The sequence below is a fragment of the Bufo bufo genome, chromosome 5 (genome assembly GCF_905171765.1).
Source record: "Bufo bufo chromosome 5, aBufBuf1.1, whole genome shotgun sequence".
Classification (NCBI taxonomy): domain Eukaryota; kingdom Metazoa; phylum Chordata; class Amphibia; order Anura; family Bufonidae; genus Bufo; species Bufo bufo.
The window spans coordinates 4630879-4651395 of record NC_053393.1 but is presented as its reverse complement, the minus strand read 5'-3'; the positions used below and the strand labels follow the sequence as shown (position 1 = coordinate 4651395).

Genomic DNA, 20517 nt, shown 5'->3' with positions numbered 1-20517 from the left:
TGAAGGGGAGACAGAGGAGAGAGAGACAGGCATGCGGATTAGTGGAGCAAAAATTACCAAACACCCAACACCATGAACCCCGCTGCACAGCGCCCCCTGCAGGCGGCAGAGAAAGCCACACAACCCCAGCGAGGATTAGCGTCAAAGGGAACCGACGGCCCATCAGGGCCAGGGAGCGAAGGGGAGGGTTCCCTTTAAGAGCAGGCGAGAATAAGGACAACATGGCCGTCAATCAGCTCCTGCGCAACACCTCGCAGCAGGCTGCACACAGGACAGGACATGCTGGCGCTGGAAGGGTTAAGTGGAAGAATGGCAAAGCTGCAGGAGGGTTTCTGGGGTGACTGAACGTGGGGCGATCAGCGGGGGTAAGAAGTCTGGAGGGGAGGGACAGAGGAGCATTCTGGGAGGAGGGGGGGTACATGACATCAGAGGAGCATTCTGGGAGGTGGGGGGGGGTACATGACATCAGAGGAGCATTCTGGGAGGAGGGGGGGTACATGACATCAGCGGAGCATTCTGGGAGGAGGGGGGTACATGACATCAGAGGAGCATTCTGGGAGGAGGGGGGTACATGACATCAGAGGAGCATTCTGGGAGGAGGGGGTACATGACATCAGAGGAGCATTCTGGGAGGAGGGGGGGTACATGGCATCAGAGGAGCATTCTGGGAGGAGGGGGGGGTACATGACATCAGCGGAGCATTCTGGGAGGAGGGGGGTACATGACATCAGAGGGAGCATTCTGGGAGGAGGGGGTACATGACATCAGAGGAGCATTCTGGGAGGAGGGGGGGTACATGACATCAGAGGAGCATTCTGGGAGGAGGGGGGGGTACATGGCATCAGAGGAGCATTCTGGGAGGGGGGGGTACATGACATCAGAGAGGAGCATTCTGGGAGGAGGGGGGTACATGACATCAGAGGAGCATTCTGGGAGGAGGGGGGTACATGACATCAGAGAAGCATTCTGGGAGGAGGGGGGTACATGACATCAGAGGAGCATTCTGGGAGGAGGGGGGGTACATGACATCAGCGGAGCATTCTGGGAGGAGGGGGGGTACATGACATCAGCGGAGCATTCTGGGAGGAGGGGGGTACATGACATCAGAGGAGCATTCTGGGAGGAGGGGGGTACATGACATCAGAGGAGCATTCTGGGAGGAGGGGGTACATGACATCAGAGGAGCATTCTGGGAGGAGGGGGGGGTACATGGCATCAGAGGAGCATTCTGGGAGGAGGGGGGGTACATGACATCAGCGGAGCATTCTGGGAGGAGGGGGGTACATGACATCAGAGGAGCATTCTGGGAGGGGGGGGACATGACATCAGAGGAGCATTCTGGGAGGAGGGGGGGTACATGGCATCAGAGGAGCATTCTGGGAGGAGGGGGGGTACATGGCATCAGAGGAGCATTCTGGGAGGGGGGGGGGGGGTACATGACATCAGAGAGGAGCATTCTGGGAGGAGGGGGGTACATGACATCAGAGGAGCATTCTGGGAGGAGGGGGGTACATGACATCAGAGAAGCATTCTGGGAGGAGGGGGGTACATGACATCAGAGGAGCATTCTGGGAGGAGGGGGGGGTACATGACATCAGAGGAGCATTCTGGGAGGAGGGGGGGTACATGACAGAGGAGCATTCTGGGAGGAGGGGGGTACATGACATCAGAGGAGCATTCTGGGAGGAGGGGGTACATGACATCAGAGGAGCATTCTGGGAGGAGGGGGTACATGACATCAGAGGAGCATTCTGGGAGGAGGGGGGGTACATGACATCAGAGGAGCATTCTGGGAGGAGGGGGGGGGTACATGACATCAGAGGAGCATTCTGGGAGGAGGGGGGTACATGACATCAGAGGAGCATTCTGAGAGGTGGGGGGGGTACATGACATCAGAGGAGCATTCTGGGAGGAGGGGGGTACATGACATCAGAGGAGCATTCTGGGAGGAGGGGGGGTACATGACATCAGCGGAGCATTCTGGGAGGAGGGGGGGAACATGACATCAGCGGAGCATTCTGGGAGGACGGGGGGTACATGACATCAGAGGAGCATTCTGGGAGGAGGGGGGTACATGACATCAGAGGAGCATTCTGGGAGGAGGGGGTACATGACATCAGAGGAGCATTCTGGGAGGAGGGGGGGTACATGACATCAGAGGAGCATTCTGGGAGGGGGGGTACATGACATCAGAGGAGCATTCTGGGAGGGGGGGGGGTACATGACATCAGCGGAGCATTCTGGGAGGACGGGGGTACATGACATCAGAGGAGCATTCTGGGAGGAGGGGGGGGAACATGACATCAGAGGAGCATTCTGGGAGGGGGGGGTACATGACATCAGAGAGGAGCATTCTGGGAGGAGGGGGGTACATGACATCAGAGGAGCATTCTGGGAGGTGGGGGGGTACATGACATCAGAGGAGCATTCTGGGAGGGGGGGGTACATGACATCAGAGGAGCATTCTGGGAGGGGGGGGGGTACATGACATCAGAGGAGCATTCTGGGAGGTGGGGGGGGGTACATGACATCAGAGGAGCATTCTGGGAGGTGGGGGGGTACATGACATCAGAGAGGAGCATTCTGGGAGGAGGGGGTACATGACATCAGAGAGGAGCATTCTGGGAGGAGGGGGGGGGTACATGACATCAGAGCATTCTGGGAGGGGGGGGCACATGACAGAGGAGCATTCTGGGAGGTGGGGGGGGGCACATGACATCAGAGGAGCATTCTGGGAGGAGGGGGGGGTACATGACATCAGAGGAGCATTCTGGGAGGAGGGGGGGGGGACATGACATCAGAGGAGCATTCTGGGAGGAGGGGGGTACATGACATCAGAGGAGCATTCTGGGAGGAGGGGGGTACATGACATCAGAGAGGAGCATTCTGGGAGGAGGGGGGGTACATGACATCAGAGGAGCATTCTGGGAGGAGGGGGGTACATGACATCAGAGAGGAGCATTCTGGGAGGAGGGGGGGTACATGACATCAGAGGAGCATTCTGGGAGGTGGGGGGGGACATGACATCAGAGAGGAGCATTCTGGGAGGAGGGGGGTACATGACATCAGAGGAGCATTCTGGGAGGAGGGGGGGTACATGACATCAGAGGAGCATTCTGGGAGGAGGGGGTACATGACATCAGAGGAGCATTCTGGGAGGTGGGGGGGTACATGACATCAGAGAGCATTCTGGGAGGAGGGGGGGTACATGACATCAGAGAGGAGCATTCTGGGAGGTGGGGGGGTACATGACATCAGAGGAGCATTCTGGGAGGTGGGGGGGGGTACATGACATCAGAGGAGCATTCTGGGAGGTGGGGGGGTACATGACATCAGAGAGGAGCATTCTGGGGGGGGGGGGGTACATGACATCAGAGAGGAGCATTCTGGGAGGAGGGGGGGGGCACATGACATCAGAGCATTCTGGGAGGGGGGGCACATGACAGAGGAGCATTCTGGGAGGTGGGGGGGGTACATGACATCAGAGGAGCATTCTGGGAGGAGGGGGGGTACATGACATCAGAGGAGCATTCTGGGAGGAGGGGGGGGTACATGACATCAGAGGAGCATTCTGGGAGGAGGGGGGTACATGACATCAGAGGAGCATTCTGGGAGGAGGGGGGGTACATGACATCAGAGAGGAGCATTCTGGGAGGAGGGGGGGTACATGACATCAGAGGAGCATTCTGGGAGGAGGGGGGGTACATGACATCAGAGAGGAGCATTCTGGGAGGAGGGGGGGTACATGACATCAGAGGAGCATTCTGGGAGGTGGGGGGGGTACATGACATCAGAGAGGAGCATTCTGGGAGGAGGGGGGGTACATGACATCAGAGGAGCATTCTGGGGGGGGGGGGGGGGTACATGACATCAGAGGAGCATTCTGGGAGGGGGGGTACATGACATCATCGAGGGCATTCTGGAGGAGGGGGTACATGACATCAGAGAGGAGCATTCTGGGAGGTGGTGACTTCAATTCAGGGCAGAACATAAGAACGCGTCATGTGTACCCCTCCTCCTCCCCCCCCCTCCACACTGGGTGAACCCCTCCCCCCCCTCCATACTGGGTGTACCCCTCCCCCCCCCCCCACACTGGGTGTACCCCACCCCTCCCCTCCACACTGGGTGTACCCCTCCCCCCCTCCACACTGGGTGTACCCCTCCCCCCTCCACACTGGGTGTACCCCTCCCCCCCCCCCCACACTGGGTGTACCCCTCCCTCCCCACACTGGGTGTACCCCACCCCTCCCCTCCACACTGGGTGTACCCCTCCCCCCCTCCACATGGGTGTACCCCTCCTCCTCCACCCCCCCCTCCACACTGGGTGTACCCTCCTCCTCCACCCCCCCCTCCACACTGGGTGTACCCCTCCCCCCCCCCCCACACTGGGTTGTACCCCCACCCCTCCCCTCCACACTGGGTGTACCCCTCCTCCTCCACCCCCCCCTCCACACTGGGTGTACCCCTCCTCCTCCACCCCCCCCTCCACACTGGGTGTACCCCTCCTCCTCCACCCCCCCTCCACACGGTGTACCCCTCCTCCTCCACCCCCCCTCCACACTGGGTGTACCCCTCCTCCCTCCACACTGGGTGTACCCCTCCACACTGGGTGTACCCCTCCTCCCTCCACACTGGGTGTACCCCTCCACACTGGGTGTACCCCTCCTCCCTCCACACTGGGTGTACCCCTCCACACTGGGTGTACCCCTCCTCCCTCCCCCCCTCCACACGGTGTACCCCTCCTCCCCCCCCTCCTCCACACTGGGTGCACCCCTCCTCCCCCCACACTGGGTGTACCCCTCCACACGGTGTACCCCTCCTCCCTCCCCCCCTCCACACGGTGTACCCCTCCTCCCCCCCCCCTCCACACTGGGTGTACCCCTCCTCCCCCCCCCCTCCACACTGGGTGTACCCCTCCCCCCCCCCCCCCCTCCACACTGGGTGTACCCCTCCCTCCCCCTCCACACTGGGTGTACCCCTCCCTCCCCCTCCACACTGGGTGTACCCCTCCCCTCCCCCACATTGGGTGTACCCCTCCTCCCCCCCCCTCCACACTGGGTGTACCCCTCCCTCCCCCTCCACACTGGGTGTACCCCTCCCCCCCTCCACACTGGGTGTACCCCTCCCCCCCTCCACACTGGGTGTACCCCTCCCCCCCCCCACACTGGGTGTACCCCTCCTCCTCCCCCCCTCCACACTGGGTGTACCCCTCCCCCCCACACTGGGTGTACCCCTCCTCCCCCCCCCCCCCACACTGGGTGTACCCCCTCCTCCCCCCACCCTCCACACTGGGTGTACCCCTCCCCCCCACACTGGGTGTACCCCTCCTCCTCCCCCCTCCACACTGGGTGTACCCCTCCCTCCCCCCCACACTGGGTGTACCCCTCCCTCCCCCCTCCACACTGGGTGTACCCCTCCCTCCCCCCCACACTGGGTGTACCCCTCTGCTCCCAGTACCTGCAGACCTACTGAGGAGGAGCCATGAGAAGAATGAAGGACCTGGGTGCCCCCCATGTGTCACGTCTGCGCCCCCAAAACAGGTGAAGGAAGGGAAGGCGGCCTCTGGTGAGGAGTGCAGATGGGGGGGGATGTAGTGTACCTTGACGTTCTGCTGGGAGCTGTGGTGCGCCGCCTCCTCCTCCTCCGTCTGCTCCTCCTCCTCCTCCTGCTGAGAGCACCTGAAGAAGGCTCTGCCGCCATCCGCCTCCTCCAGGGCATGAGGGCTCTGCCCCAGCAGCGCCACCACGGCCTCGGTGTTGGGCAGCTTTGTGATCTTGGAGTGCTTCTTATAATGGGGCGTGTCCTTGCGGATGAGACGTTTCCTCCCTGGAGACCCCCGGTCCTCGTCAAAGTCGTCATCTTCATCATCACAGTGCACCAAAGTCTCCTCAGCAAAGTGCACCGAGTGCTGAAAGCAGCGGGGGGGGTTATAGGGAGCGGATTACAGAAGCCCCTCCCACCGCGCCCCAGATGTATATGGCGGTACCTCCACGTATTCCACCTCCAGGTCATCCCCCGGCGCCTCCTCCTCCTCCGCTCTGGCCTGCTCTGGGGGCGGCTGATCCTCCTGGTAGCCGGCAGAGACGGTGCTGCCGCTGCGCTGCGAGTCGCCGCTCTGACTGGAGACCCCGCTCAGGCGTTTATCCTGCAGATCAGAAATGGCGTCTATACCGCACGTCTGCAGAATACATGGAGCCCCCCACATTGCGCAGGCGCCAGCATCATCATCCCACAAATGAGCCGGGGGAAGAAGGGAGCGCGGTAATCACCTCATCGCTGGGCGACGCCATGTCCGGTTTTGTGGTGTAGCCCTCGTTGCGCCGCTCCTCGATCCCCCTCTTCATCACCTTCAGCTCGCTGGGGTGCGGGGTCGCTCTTCTCTGCAGACCCTGAGAAACACAAGACTGAGAACCTCCTCACATGGAGCCGCAGAGCATCACACCACAGAGCCCCACTTACCCGCCGCTCCGCTGCAGCCTCATCGTCCTCCTCCTCGGCCTTCAGCTCCTCCTGGAACTGGATGACACTGACCCGATTCAGATTCCCGTCTATCCAGCCGTCCTCCATACTGCTCTGCAGCGGGGAGTCTGCAACGAGACCGGGGCGTCACATCTGCAAGAGCCAGCGCACTCCTCTCCTGACATCCTCTGTGCTGCTGGGAGCCTGCTCCTTCCACCATGTGACTCTCACCCTGTGCCCCCCACACAATCAGCGAACACTGCTCTCCTGACATCCTCTGTGCTGCTGGGAGCCTGCTCCCTCCACTATGTGACCCCCCACACAATCAGCGCACTCCTCTCCTGACATCCTCTGTGCTGCTGGGAGCCTGCTCCTTCCACCATGTGACTCTCACCCTGTGACCCCCACACAATCAGCGAACACTGCTCTCCTGACATCCTCTGTGCTGCTGGGAGCCTGCTCCTTTCACTATGTAACTCTCATCCTGTGACCTCCACACGATCAGCACACTCCTCTCCTGACATCCTCTGTGCTGCTGGGAGCCTGCTTCTTCCACCATGTGACTCTCACCCTGTGCCCCCCACACAATTAGCGAACACTGCTCTCCTGACATCCTCTGTGCTGCTGGGAGCCTGCTCCTTCCACCATGTGACTCTCACCCTGTGACCCCCACTCGATCAGCAAACTCCTCTCCTGACATCCTCTGTGCTGCTGGGAGCCTGCTCCTTCCACTATGTGACTCTCACCCTGTGACCTCCACAAGATCAGCACACTGCTCTCCTGACATCCTCTGTGCTGCTGGGAGCCTGCTCCTTCCACTATGTGACTCTCACCCTGTGACCCCTACACAATCAGCGAACACTGCTCTCCTGACATCCTCTGTGCTGCTGGGAGCCTGCTCCTTCCACTATGTAACTCCCAGCCTGTGACCTCCACAAGATCAGCGCACTCCTCTCCTGACGTCCTCTGTGCTGCTGGGAGCCTGCTCCTTCCACTATGTAACTCTCACCCTGTGACCTCCACACGATCAGCACACTGCTCTCCTGACATCCTCTGTGCTGCTGGGACCCTGCTCCTTCCACTATGTAACTCCCAGCCTGTGACCTCCACAAGATCAGCGCACTCCTCTCCTGACGTCCTCTGTGCTGCTGGGAGCCTGCTCCTTCCACTATGTAACTCTCACCCTGTGACCTCCACACGATCAGCACACTGCTCTCCTGACATCCTCTGTGCTGCTGGGAGCCTGCTCCTTCCACCATGTGACTCTCACCCTGTGACCCCCACACAATCAGCGAACACTGCTCTCCTGACATCCTCTGTGCTGCTGGGAGCCTGCTCCCTCCACTATGTGACCCCCCACACAATCAGCGCACTCCTCTCCTGACATCCTCTGTGCTGCTGGGAGCCTGCTCCTTCCACCATGTGACTCTCACCCTGTGACCCCCACACAATCAGCGAACACTGCTCTCCTGACATCCTCTGTGCTGCTGGGAGCCTGCTCCTTTCACTATGTAACTCTCATCCTGTGACCTCCACACGATCAGCACACTCCTCTCCTGACATCCTCTGTGCTGCTGGGAGCCTGCTTCTTCCACCATGTGACTCTCACCCTGTGCCCCCCACACAATTAGCGAACACTGCTCTCCTGACATCCTCTGTGCTGCTGGGAGCCTGCTCCTTCCACCATGTGACTCTCACCCTGTGACCCCCACTCGATCAGCAAACTCCTCTCCTGACATCCTCTGTGCTGCTGGGAGCCTGCTCCTTCCACTATGTGACTCTCACCCTGTGACCTCCACAAGATCAGCACACTGCTCTCCTGACATCCTCTGTGCTGCTGGGAGCCTGCTCCTTCCACTATGTGACTCTCACCCTGTGACCCCTACACAATCAGCGAACACTGCTCTCCTGACATCCTCTGTGCTGCTGGGAGCCTGCTCCTTCCACTATGTAACTCCCAGCCTGTGACCTCCACAAGATCAGCGCACTCCTCTCCTGACGTCCTCTGTGCTGCTGGGAGCCTGCTCCTTCCACTATGTAACTCTCACCCTGTGACCTCCACACGATCAGCACACTGCTCTCCTGACATCCTCTGTGCTGCTGGGACCCTGCTCCTTCCACTATGTAACTCCCAGCCTGTGACCTCCACAAGATCAGCGCACTCCTCTCCTGACGTCCTCTGTGCTGCTGGGAGCCTGCTCCTTCCACTATGTAACTCTCACCCTGTGACCTCCACACGATCAGCACACTGCTCTCCTGACATCCTCTGTGCTGCTGGGACCCTGCTCCTTCCACTATGTAACTCTCAGCCTGTGACCTCCACTATATAACTCATCCTGTGACCTCCGCAAGATCAGCACACTCCTCTCCTGACAACCTCTGTGCTGCTGGGAGGACACTGCTCCTTCCACTATGTAACTCTCATCCTGTGACCTCCACAAGATCAGCACACTCCTCTCCTGAAATCATCTGTGCTGCTGGGACCCTGCTCCTTCCACTATGTAACTCCCAGCCTGTGACCTCCACAAGATCAGCGCACTCCTCTCCTGACGTCCTCTGTGCTGCTGGGAGCCTGCTCCTTCCACTATGTAACTCTCACCCTGTGACCTCCACACGATCAGCACACTGCTCTCCTGACATCCTCTGTGCTGCTGGGACCCTGCTCCTTCCACTATGTAACTCCCAGCCTGTGACCTCCACTATATAACTCATCCTGTGACCTCCACAAGATCAGCGCACTCCTCTCCTGAAATCCTCTGTGCTGCTGGGACCCTGCTTCTTCCACTATATAACTCATCCTGTGACCTCTGCAAGATCAGCACACTCCTCTCCTGACAACCTCTGTGCTGCTGGGAGGACCCTGCTCCTTCCACTATGTAACTCTCATCCTGTGACCTCCACAAGATCAGCACACTCCTCTCCTGAAATCATCTGTGCTGCTGGGACCCTGCTCCTTCCACTATGTAACCCTCAGCCTCTGACCTCCACAAGATCAGCACACTGCTCTCCTGAAATCCTCTGTGCTGCTGGGACCCTGCTCCTTCCACTATGTAACTCTCATCCTGTCACCTCCACAAGATCAGCACACTGCTCTCCTGACATCCTCTGTGCTGCAGGAAGGATCCTGCTCCTTCCACTATGTAACTCTCATCCTGTCACCTCCACAAGATCAGCACACTGCTCTCCTGAAATCCTCTGTGCTGCTGGGACCCTGCTCCTTACACTATATAACTCATCCTGTGACCTCCACAAGATCAGCGCACTCCTCTCCTGAAATCCTCTGTGCTGCTGGGACCCTGCTTCTTCCACTATATAACTCATCCTGTGACCTCCGCAAGATCAGCACACTCCTCTCCTGACAACCTCTGTGCTGCTGGGAGGACCCTGCTCCTTCCACTATGTAACTCTCATCCTGTGACCTCCACAAGATCAGCACACTGCTCTCCTGAAATCCTCTGTGCTGCTCGGACCCTGCTCCTTCCACTATGTAACTCTCAGCCTGTGACCTATACACGATCAGCACACTCCCCCCCTGACATCCTCTGTGCTGCTTGGAGCCTGCTCCTTCCACCATGTAACTCTCAGCCTGTGACCCCCACAGAATCAGCGCACTCCCCTCCTGACACCCTCTGTGCTGCTGTGGGCGTGCCCCTCCCACCATGAGGCGGTGCAGACGGTCACAGTACCGATGCTGGGGGACGGCTGCTGGGGCAGGAGGTAGCAGGTTAGGACTTTGGACCCGGTTTTCTCGTCGTCCTCGGTCTGGAACTTCAGCATGGGCTGGGACTGGTTCTCCGCCAACCACAGCGCCTTCAGGTTGAGGTTGGTGAGAGCGAAGGGCAGGTTCAGCAGCCTGGGGAGGAGGCAAGAGGCGGAGTTACGAGACGGGCATCACCCCCCCCCCCCCAACTGCTCACCTAGTCTAAGACCAACCTGTTGCCCGCCACGTCCAGCACGTGCAGCTCGGTGGCGTTGGCCAGCTCCGGGGGCAGGGCGCTCAGCTGGTTGTCGCGCAGACACAGCATGTTCAGACTGGAGCAGCCGCCCACCTCGGCGGGCAGAGACGCCAGGCGGTTCCGGTCCACATTCAGATTGGTCAGTTTAGTGAGGTTCCCGATGGACTTCGGGAGATGCTAGAGGGAAAGAGGAGGAGGCGGCGTGTCATGTGTGAGGGGTTGTCACAGCCCCGCCCCCTGCCGGTGACATCACTGAATAGAGGCGGTACCGTTAGCAGGTTCTCGGTCAGGATGACCTCGCTCAGGTTCTCGCAGTCCCCGATGGACTCTGTGAGTTGGGTCAGCCGGTTCTGGTCCACCTTCAGGATGGAGAGCTGCTTGAGCTGACCTGTGGGACAGAGACGTGGGAGGTCAGAGGCCGAGGAGGGACAGAGGAGGGGGGCGCAGAGACCCCGGACCCCACACTGACCGATGCCGGCCGGCAAGCTGCCCAGCAGGTTCTGAGAGAGCAGCAGGTCGGTCAGAGAGACGAGGCCGCTGATCTCCGCGGGAAGCTGCTCCAGGCGGTTCTCCGAAACATCCAGGCAGACCAAGCGCCGGAGATTTCCCAGCTCCTGCAAGAAGGAGAGAAGGCGGTCTATGGGATGAGCGCCACCAGCGCTCCGCGCGCCCCCCACCCGGAATACTGACCGCAGGCAGGGCAGACAGCTGGTTCCTGTCCAGCCACAGCTCCCGCAGGTTGGGCAGCGCCCCCAGCGTGTCCGGCTACAGGCGGAGACAAACGGGAAGGAGGGTTAGTCCGCGCGCCGCCACGCCACCCCAGACTCGCGGGGCAGACGCTCTGCTTACCAGAACCTGCAGATCGTTGCTCCCCAGGTCCAAATGTTCCAACTTTACCAGGAATGACAGAGATCTGGAAAAGACGGGATGACAGGGGTCACAGGTCATGGGGCGGGACAATGATGGAGACCGTGTCAGGCAGCAGGAGACACTGACCCCCAGACATCTGCTCCTCAAACAGCCCTGACAGGTTGTCACAGCCCCTCCCCCACTGAACACCACATACAATCGGCCCACAATGCCAGGCTCCTCCCTGCACGATCATGGCGGCGTATACTCACGTAGGCACGGATTTCAGCAGGTTCTCTCGTAATTCCAACGTCACCAAGTTCGCCAAACTAAAAAACACAATAAATAAATCCATGAGAAACCGCGAAGAACACGTAGGAGACAAGAGCACCCGTCATCTGCACTTCCTGATCACGTGATGTGGGTGGAGCACCTCCCTGCTCCTGATCACATGATGTGGGTGGAGCACCTCCCTGCTCCTGATCACATGATGTGGGTGGAGCGCCTCCCTGCTCCTGATCACATTATGTGGGTGGAGTCTCTGCTGCACTTCCTGCTCCTGATCACGTGATGCGGGTGGAGCACCTCCCTGCTCCTGATCACATGATGTGGGTGGAGCACCTCCCTGCTCCTGATCACATGATGTGGGTGCACACCCCCCTGCTCCTGATCACATGATGTGGGTGGAGTCTCTGCTGCACTTCCTGCTCCTGATCACGTGATGCGGGTGGAGCACCCCCCTGCTCCTGATCACATGATGTGGGTGGAGCATCTCCCTGCTCCTGATCACATGATGTGGGTGGAGCACCTCCCTGCTCCTGATCACATGATGTGGGTGCACACCCTCCCTGCTCCTGATCACATTATGTGGGTGGAGCACCTCCCTGCTCCTGATCACATGATGTGGGTGGAGTCTCTGCTGTACTCCCTGCTCCTGATCACGTGATGCGGGTGGAGCACCTCCCTGCTCCTGATCACATGATGTGGGTGCACACCCCCCTGCTCCTGATCACATTATGTGGGTGGAGTCTCTGCTGCACTTCCTGCTCCTGATCACATGATGTGGGTGGAGCACCTCCCTGCTCATGATCACATGATGTGGGTGGAGCACCTCCCTGCTCCTGATCACGTGATGCGGGTGGAGCACCTCCCTGCTCCTGATCACATGATGTGGGTGGAGCACCTCCCTGCTCCTGATCACGTGATGCGGGTGGAGCACCTCCCTGCTCCTGATCACGTGATGCGGGTGGAGCACCTCCCTGCTCCTGATCACATGATGTGGGTGGAGCACCTCCCTGCTCCTGATCACGTGATGCGGGTGGAGCACCTCCCTGCTCCTGATCACGTGATGCGGGTGCACACCTCCCTGCTCCTGATCACGTGATGTGGGTGCACACCTCCCTGCTCCTGATCACGTGATGTGGGTGGAGCAACCCCCTGCTCCTGATCACGTGATGCGGGTGCACACCTCCCTGCTCCTGATCACGTGATGTGGGTGCACACCCCCCCTGCTCCTGATCACATTATGTGGGTGGAGCACCTCCCTGCTCCTGATCACGTGATGCGGGTGCACACCTCCCTGCTCCTGATCACATGATGTGGGTGCACACCCCCCTGCTCCTGATCACATTATGTGGGTGGAGTCTCTGCTGCACTTCCTGCTCCTGATCACATGATGTGGGTGGAGCACCTCCCTGCTCCTGATCACATGATGTGGGTGGAGCACCTCCCTGCTCCTGATCACGTGATGCGGGTGGAGCACCTCCCTGCTCCTGATCACGTGATGCGGGTGGAGCACCTCCCTGCTCCTGATCACATGATGTGGGTGGAGCACCTCCCTGCTCCTGATCACGTGATGCGGGTGGAGCACCTCCCTGCTCCTGATCACGTGATGCGGGTGCACACCTCCCTGCTCCTGATCACGTGATGCGGGTGCACACCTCCCTGCTCCTGATCACGTGATGTGGGTGGAGCACCCCCCTGCTCCTGATCACGTGATGCGGGTGCACACCTCCCTGCTCCTGATCACGTGATGTGGGTGCACACCTCCCTGCTCCTGATCACGTGATGTGGGTGCACACCCCCCTGCTCCTGATCACGTGATGTGGGTGGAGCACCCCCCTGCTCCTGATCACGTGATGTGGGTGGAGCACCTCCCTGCTCCTGATCATGTGATGCGGGTGCACACCCCCCTGCTCCTGATCACGTGATGCGGGTGGAGCACCTCCCTGCTCCTGATCACATGATATGGGTGCACACCCCCCTGCTCCTGATCACATGATGTGGGTGGGGTCTCTGCTGCACTTCCTGCTCCTGATCACATGATGTGGGTGCACACCCCCCTGCTCCTGATCACGTGATGCGGGTGGAGCACCTCCCTGCTCCTGATCACATGATGTGGGTGCACACCCCTTCTGATCACATGTGGGTGGAGCCACTGGGTCTGATCATGTGGGTGGAGCTTCTGGTGCACCCCTCCCCCAGTCACATGATACGGGAGCAGTCTCTGGTCCATCCTCCCTGCTCCTGATCACATGACGAGGGTGGAGTCCGGAGGACTCTGGTAACGGACCACAGGACGGCACTCACTTGCCGATGTCGCTGGGCAGGGACTGCAGGGACACGTCGTTCAGCGCCAGGTGTGCCAGGCTGCGGAGCTGGGTGAATCCATCGGGAAGCCTGCGGTGACAGAGGAAAAGTGTGAAAAACAGCAAAGTACAGGAGACTCCATGAGACTGAGCGGGCCGAGCTCTGGGGGCCCCAAACAATAAGCCGCGGGTCCCGGGACATCTCTATTCGCCTGCAGCTCCCAGCACTGACCACACGGTGGCGATATTCAGTCATTACATGAGGCACACAGATTACACCGCGCAACATGTGATTTATACTACAATGAGCGCGCCGATTCCAAATATGAACTCGGAATTCGACTGACACGTCTAGATTTTAACCCCTTAAGGACCCTGGGAATTTCCATTTTTGCATTTTTGTTTTTTCACTCCCCGCCTTCCCATAGTCCTAACTATTTTATTTTTCCATTCCCATAGCCTTATGAGGGCTTATTGTTCTGCGGGACAGGTTGTACTTTCTAATGGCACCATTTACGGTTGCATACAATATAGTGGGAAGCGGGGACAAAAATTTCAAATGGGGTAGAATTGCGAAAAAACACAATTCTGAAAAAGTTTTCTGTACACTGTACATTATGCGGTAAAATGGACTTGTTATCTTCCTTCTCCAGGTCAGTACGGTCACAGCGATACCGCACTTGTGTCATTGTTCTTGCGTTTTAATACAGAATTTTTTATTTTTTTATAACCATAGTCTGACCCCTATAACTTTTTTGTAGCTTTGTGTACGGCACTGTGTGAGGGCTCATCTTTGCGGGACGACCTGTTCTTTTCAGTGATACCAGTTTGAAGTGTGTGCGACTTTTTGATCACTTTTTATAAAAATAATTATTGGGTAGTTTAAGTGACAAAATTGCAAATCAGCATTTTTTTTTTTTGTTCCCATTACGACATTTGCCATTATTAGTGTTATATTTTAATAGTATGGGCATTTTCACACGCAGCGATGCCCATGATGAAGGAAAGGGGGGCGATTTTAACTTTTAGTTTTTTTTTATATTTGCAAAAACTTTTTTTAACGTCCCCTTGGGTGACAATAACTGTCAATCATTAGATTGCCTATTGTGTTCATTGATCTCTATATAGACACCATTGAAGACTTCATTTGCACTATACCAATACAATGCTGCCACCTAGTGGCCTGTATTGGTATAGTCATCTAATAGGCACCAAAGCCGGCTTAAAGTTCAGCCTATTAGCTCAATGTAACAGGTTCCCCGATCTCAGCCGGGGAACGCTGTTACCGGAGCAGAAGTGCGCGACTTCCGCTTCCGGACTGCGCAGATGCTGTGGTCACATTTGACCACGGCATCTGAAAGGGAAAATGCAAGCGATCAGCCTAATGGCACTGTAACAAGACCTCAGCTGTGAGCAGACAGCTAGGTCATTCTCTGAATGTAAAACTCCAAGGTTTCCACTCACAGAAGGTCAGAGATCTTATGAATGAGGAATTGCAGGTCTCGCTGTCCAATGCGCCGAGCAGCACGGACACCCCTATATCCCACAGACACGTGATTCAGGTCAGAGGTCGGGACAACCCCGCACCCCACATGTCGTCATACCTGGACAGGGGGTTCCCACTGAAATCTGCGATCTCCAATGATTTGCAGAACTTGATGCTTTCAGGAATTTCAGGAATGTCTGAAAAATAGGAGAAAAACTGAAAACAAAGGAAATGAGACGGCGCGCCCACTAACAGTGCCCCAAGTGTATGTGGACATGTCCGGTACTGCACACCAGACACAAGGACAGGAATGGGGTTGGATGGAGAGGCAGAGGGGTCACTTCTTTTCCTACCACCTCTTTATACCTCCCAAATGTAGTACTGCCCCCCTCCCACCGCAGGCTTCCTCCCGCCGCCCCCCCTTCCTCCCACCGCCCCCCCTTACCATTGCGGGAGATGTCCAGCTCCACCAGCTGCATGAAGTTGGCCACTTCCGGGGGCAGCCGCTGGATCTCATTGTCACTCAGTCCGAGCTTCCTCAGGTTCAGCAGCCGAAAGAAAGGCTGGAAGAGAAGAGAGGAGATGAGATGAGCACCTGGGGGGGCGGCAAGCGGGGCCTAAGGGGCGGCAAGCGGGGCCTAAGGGGCGGCAAGCGGGGCCGCTGTCTGTACCCGCTGCGATCACTCCGGGCTCTGTACGCGCTACATCTCCCGCAATGCACCAGTCGCCGAAACCACAGTCACATATATGGCAGTTTTGGGGTGAACCGAGCGGCTGCGCCAGAGACACCGCGGTGCCCTCCATCTACGCAGGAGGAGCAAATTCTCATTAATGCCAGCAGAATGTTGTTTTTTTACATAAACTTGCTCCAATGTATCACTCCCATCATCCGTGACTCGAGGAGCTCACAATCTTATACACAGTGCATCACTCCCATCATCCGTGACTCGAGGAGCTCACAATCTTATACACAGAGCATCACTCCCATCATCCGTGACTCGAGGAGCTCACAATCTTATACACAGTGCATCACTCCCATCATCCGTGACTCGAGGAGCTCACAATCTTATACACAATGTATCACTCCCATCATCCGTGACTCAAGGAGCTCACAATCTTATACACAGTGCATCACTCCCATCATCCGTGACTCGAGGAGCTCACAATCTTATACACAGTGCATCACTCCCATCATCCGTGACTCGAGGAGCTCACAATCTTATACACAGTGCATCACTCCCATCATCCGTGACTCGAGGAGCTCACAATCTTATACACAATGTATCACTCCCATCATCCGTGACTCAAGGAGCTCACAATCTTATACACAGTGCATCACTCCCATCATCCGTGACTCGAGGAGCTCACAATCTTATACACAGTGCATCACTCCCATCATCCGTAACTCGAGGAGCTCACAATCTTATACACAGTGCATCACTCCCATCATCCGTGACTCGAGGAGCTCACAATCTTATACACAGTGCATCACTCCCATCATCCGTGACTCGAGGAGCTCACAATCTTATACACAGTGCATCACTCCCATCATCCGTGACTCGAGGAGCTCACAATCTTATACACAGTGTATCACTCCCATCATCCGTGACTCGAGGAGCTCACAATCTTATACACAGTGTATCACTCCCATCATCCGTGACTCGAGGAGCTCACAATCTTATACACAATGTATCACTCCCATCATCCGTGACTCAAGGAGCTCACAATCTTATACACAGTGCATCACTCCCATCATCCGTGACTCGAGGAGCTCACAATCTTATACACAGTGCATCACTCCCATCATCCGTGACTCGAGGAGCTCACAATCACTCCCATCATCCGTGACTCGAGGAGCTCACAATCTTATACACAGTGCATCACTCCCATCATCCGTGACACGAGGAGCTCACAATCTTATACACAGTGCATCACTCCCATCATCCATGAACTAATTGTGATGCGACCTGCAGGTATAATTAATGACCTCGCCGATCGGCCTCCACAGGACGGCGACAAACTCTCCAACTATGACAGAGGAGAGGAGCGGCGAGAGAATGGAGGCGCCCCTCCCCCGCAGCCGGACAATAGAGAACAGCTGTGTCAGCCCCACCGAGCCCCCGCCGCAGATTAACCCCTGCACATCAATGCTGCCCGCACCCGCCTAACACCCCCACTCTGCCGAGACCTCGGAGGTGTGACGGCCGCCAACATACCCGTCACCCCCTAGACCCACAATCCGGAAATTAAAGGAGCTGGATCGGTGTGCAAGCGAAGAGTTCTGTGACTTTATAACAGACTTTGTATTACCATACCTGACGGTTTTTGAAATGCCTGCTTGCTGTCAGTGAATGAGAACACTGGGTAACCCCCAGACTGAGGCACTGTAGCAGAAAGATCTGCGCAGCTGCCGAGGGGCGCTGGATACAACTGTGACGAACCCTCAGCTGAGAGCAATGTACAGGATTACTGAGTGGAAACAAAAGTGTTCACTGACAGCAAGCAGAGGTCATCCAAAATGGCGAGGAATTGTAACAAAGTCTATCAGAGAGTGGTAGTTTTCATGTATATTGCAATCAACCTTCATTAACCCCTCAAGGACCAGCGTGGTACAGGAGGGGTCCTCGGAGGTCCAGCGCAGAGAACGCCGACCCTGCAGTTTAACCCCTTAGATGTCGATAGTGACCAACGCGTTAAGGAAGTCAGTGAGAAAGAGTTTTTTCCGTTGCACTAATCTGCCCGAGTCGAGGGCCGTGTAAACCTAAGGCTCTCAAGGAGTTAAAAACTAAATAAACCGAAGGGGACACAATTATCTGCACAGACACAGAATAGATTGTAAGCTCCCGTGCACAGAAGACACTGACGGGGCGCGACGACTGCAACAGGAAATATCCACTTCCCAAAACAGGCGAAGGAAATGGGAAGAAATCACTGACCCCCGGGTCCGAAGATGGAGGCGGCGGCGGATGACGGAGAATACACCGACCGCGACCAGCGCAGTGTGCGATAGAGATCAGCGTACAGCGCAGCGCATATACAGGGTATGAGAGATCAGCGTACAGCGGAGTGTATATACAGGGTATGATGGAGATCAGCGTACAGCGCAGCGTATATACAGGGTATGAGGGATCAGCGTACAGCGCAGCGTATATACAGGGTATGATGAAGATCAGCATACAGCGCAGTGTATATACAGGGTATGAGAGATCAGCGTACAGCGCAGTGTATATACAGGGTATGAGAGATCAGCGTACAGCGCAGTGTATGAAAGAGATCCGCGTACAGCGCAGCGTATATACAGGGCATGATGGAGATCAGCGTACAGCGCAGCGTATATACAGGGTATGATGGAGATCAGCGTACAGCGCAGTGTATATACAGGTATGATGGAGATCAGCGTACAGCGCAGTGTATATACAGGTATGATGGAGATCAGCGTACAGCGCAGTGTATATACAGGGTATGAGAGATCAGCGTACAGCGCAGTGTATATACAGGGTATGATGGGGATCAGCGTACAGCGCAGTGTATATACAGGGTATGATGGAGATAAGCGTACAGCGCAGTGTATATACAGGTATGATGGAGATCAGCGTACAGCGCAGTGTATATACAGGGTATGATGGAGATCAGCGTACAGCGCAGCGTATATACAGGGTATGATGAAGATCAGCGTACAGCGCAGTGTATGATAGAGATCAGCGTACAGCGCAGCGTATATACAGGGCATGATGGAGATCAGCGTACAGCGCAGTGTATATACAGGGTATGATGGAGATCAGAGTACAGCGCAGCGTATATACAGGGTATGAGAGATCAGCGTACAGCGCAGTGTATATACAGGGTATGATGGAGATCAGCGTACAGCGCAGCGTATATACAGGGTATGATGGAGATCAGCGTACAGCGCAGCGTATATACAGGGTATGATGGAGATCAGCGTACAGCGCAGCGTATATACAGGGTATGATGGAGATCAGCGTACAGCGCAGCGTATATACAGGGTATGATGGAGATCAGCGTACAGCGCAGCGTATATACAGGGTATGATGGAGATCAGCGTACAGCGCAGTGTATATACAGGGTATGATGGAGATCAGAGTACAGCGCAGCGTATATACAGGGTATGATGGAGATCAGCGTACAGCGCAGTGTATATACAGGGTATGATGGAGATCAGAGTACAGCGCAGCGTATATACAGGGTATGATGGAGATCAGCGTACAGCGCAGCGTATATACAGGGTATGATGGAGATCAGCGTACAGCGCAGTGTATATACAGGGTATGATGGAGATCAGCGTACAGCGCAGCGTATATACAGGGTATGACGGAGATCAGCGTACAGCGCAGTTATGTCCACAGACCGGTAATACAGATTGTCATAGCAACCAACACATCACGTGTCAGACACATGTAGCCAATCAGCAACTCAGAAAAGGGTCATGTGACATACAGCAGGACCTAAGAGACCAGCCTCCATGCATCACATGACCCTATCCAGAGCTGCTGACTGGCTGAGAGGAACCATGTGACTCCACAGAAGCAGGAAGTGCTTTCTCTCCCCCCATATTTCATCAGGAGCCCCTTCACACACTCCCATAATGGTGACGGGGTCCGCCCCACCCCCTATAATGTCTGCGAACAAAAAGGTTACCTCCTAATACATTCACCATTTTCAAGATTACTGCTTGCTGTCAGTGAATGAGAACTCATCCTCAGCCAATGCCGAGGATTTGTTACAATTCCTTGGACTCCAGACTGATACATTGTTGCAAACTAGGACAGGAATGTCTTCACCCATACACTGTAACAAACCTTCAGCTGTGAGGTGCAACGGGCAGCCCTCTGGATGTAAACAAAACGGTTTATTTTCAGTGACAGCAAGCACAGACATTGAAATGATTTAGCAACTGAAGCACAAAGTCTGCTGGAAAGTCTCAGGACTGAGGGTGATCAGCGTTCAGCCCGGAGAGTGCGCCGCTGATCAGTGATGGCTGATGGTCAAACCCAGCTGCCCCCGCCAGTCACAGCCCCTACCCTCTTATAGCAGCCGGGCGTGACCTCCGCTCTACTGTGTGCACCCCGCCAGTCACAGCCCCTACCCTCTTATAGCAGCCGGGCGTGACCTCCGCTCTACTGTGTGCACCCCGCCAGTCACAGCTACTACCCTCTTATAG

At 56.6% G+C, this 20517-nt stretch overlaps 1 protein-coding gene across 17 annotated transcripts in view; it reads right to left on the bottom strand.

The window, feature by feature from the left end:
* Nucleotides 1-20517, bottom strand: part of SCRIB (scribble planar cell polarity protein) — a 140789-nt gene that overhangs the window by 108298 nt on the left and 11974 nt on the right. For all 17 annotated transcript variants that reach the window (XM_040432462.1, XM_040432464.1, XM_040432473.1 and 14 more), the window contains exons 2-15: nt 15784-15901; nt 15457-15535; nt 13854-13943; nt 11537-11593; nt 11265-11328; nt 11106-11180; nt 10885-11029; nt 10685-10803; nt 10393-10592; nt 10146-10312; nt 6460-6587; nt 6270-6389; nt 5987-6145; nt 5600-5908 (exon numbers count right to left, since the gene is read on the bottom strand). In XM_040432462.1, coding sequence (XP_040288396.1) covers nt 5600-5908; nt 5987-6145; nt 6270-6389; nt 6460-6587; nt 10146-10312; nt 10393-10592; nt 10685-10803; nt 10885-11029; nt 11106-11180; nt 11265-11328; nt 11537-11593; nt 13854-13943; nt 15457-15535; nt 15784-15901 — 1830 coding nt within the window. The remainder of the gene's footprint in view (nt 1-5599; nt 5909-5986; nt 6146-6269; nt 6390-6459; nt 6588-10145; nt 10313-10392; nt 10593-10684; nt 10804-10884; nt 11030-11105; nt 11181-11264; nt 11329-11536; nt 11594-13853; nt 13944-15456; nt 15536-15783; nt 15902-20517) is intronic.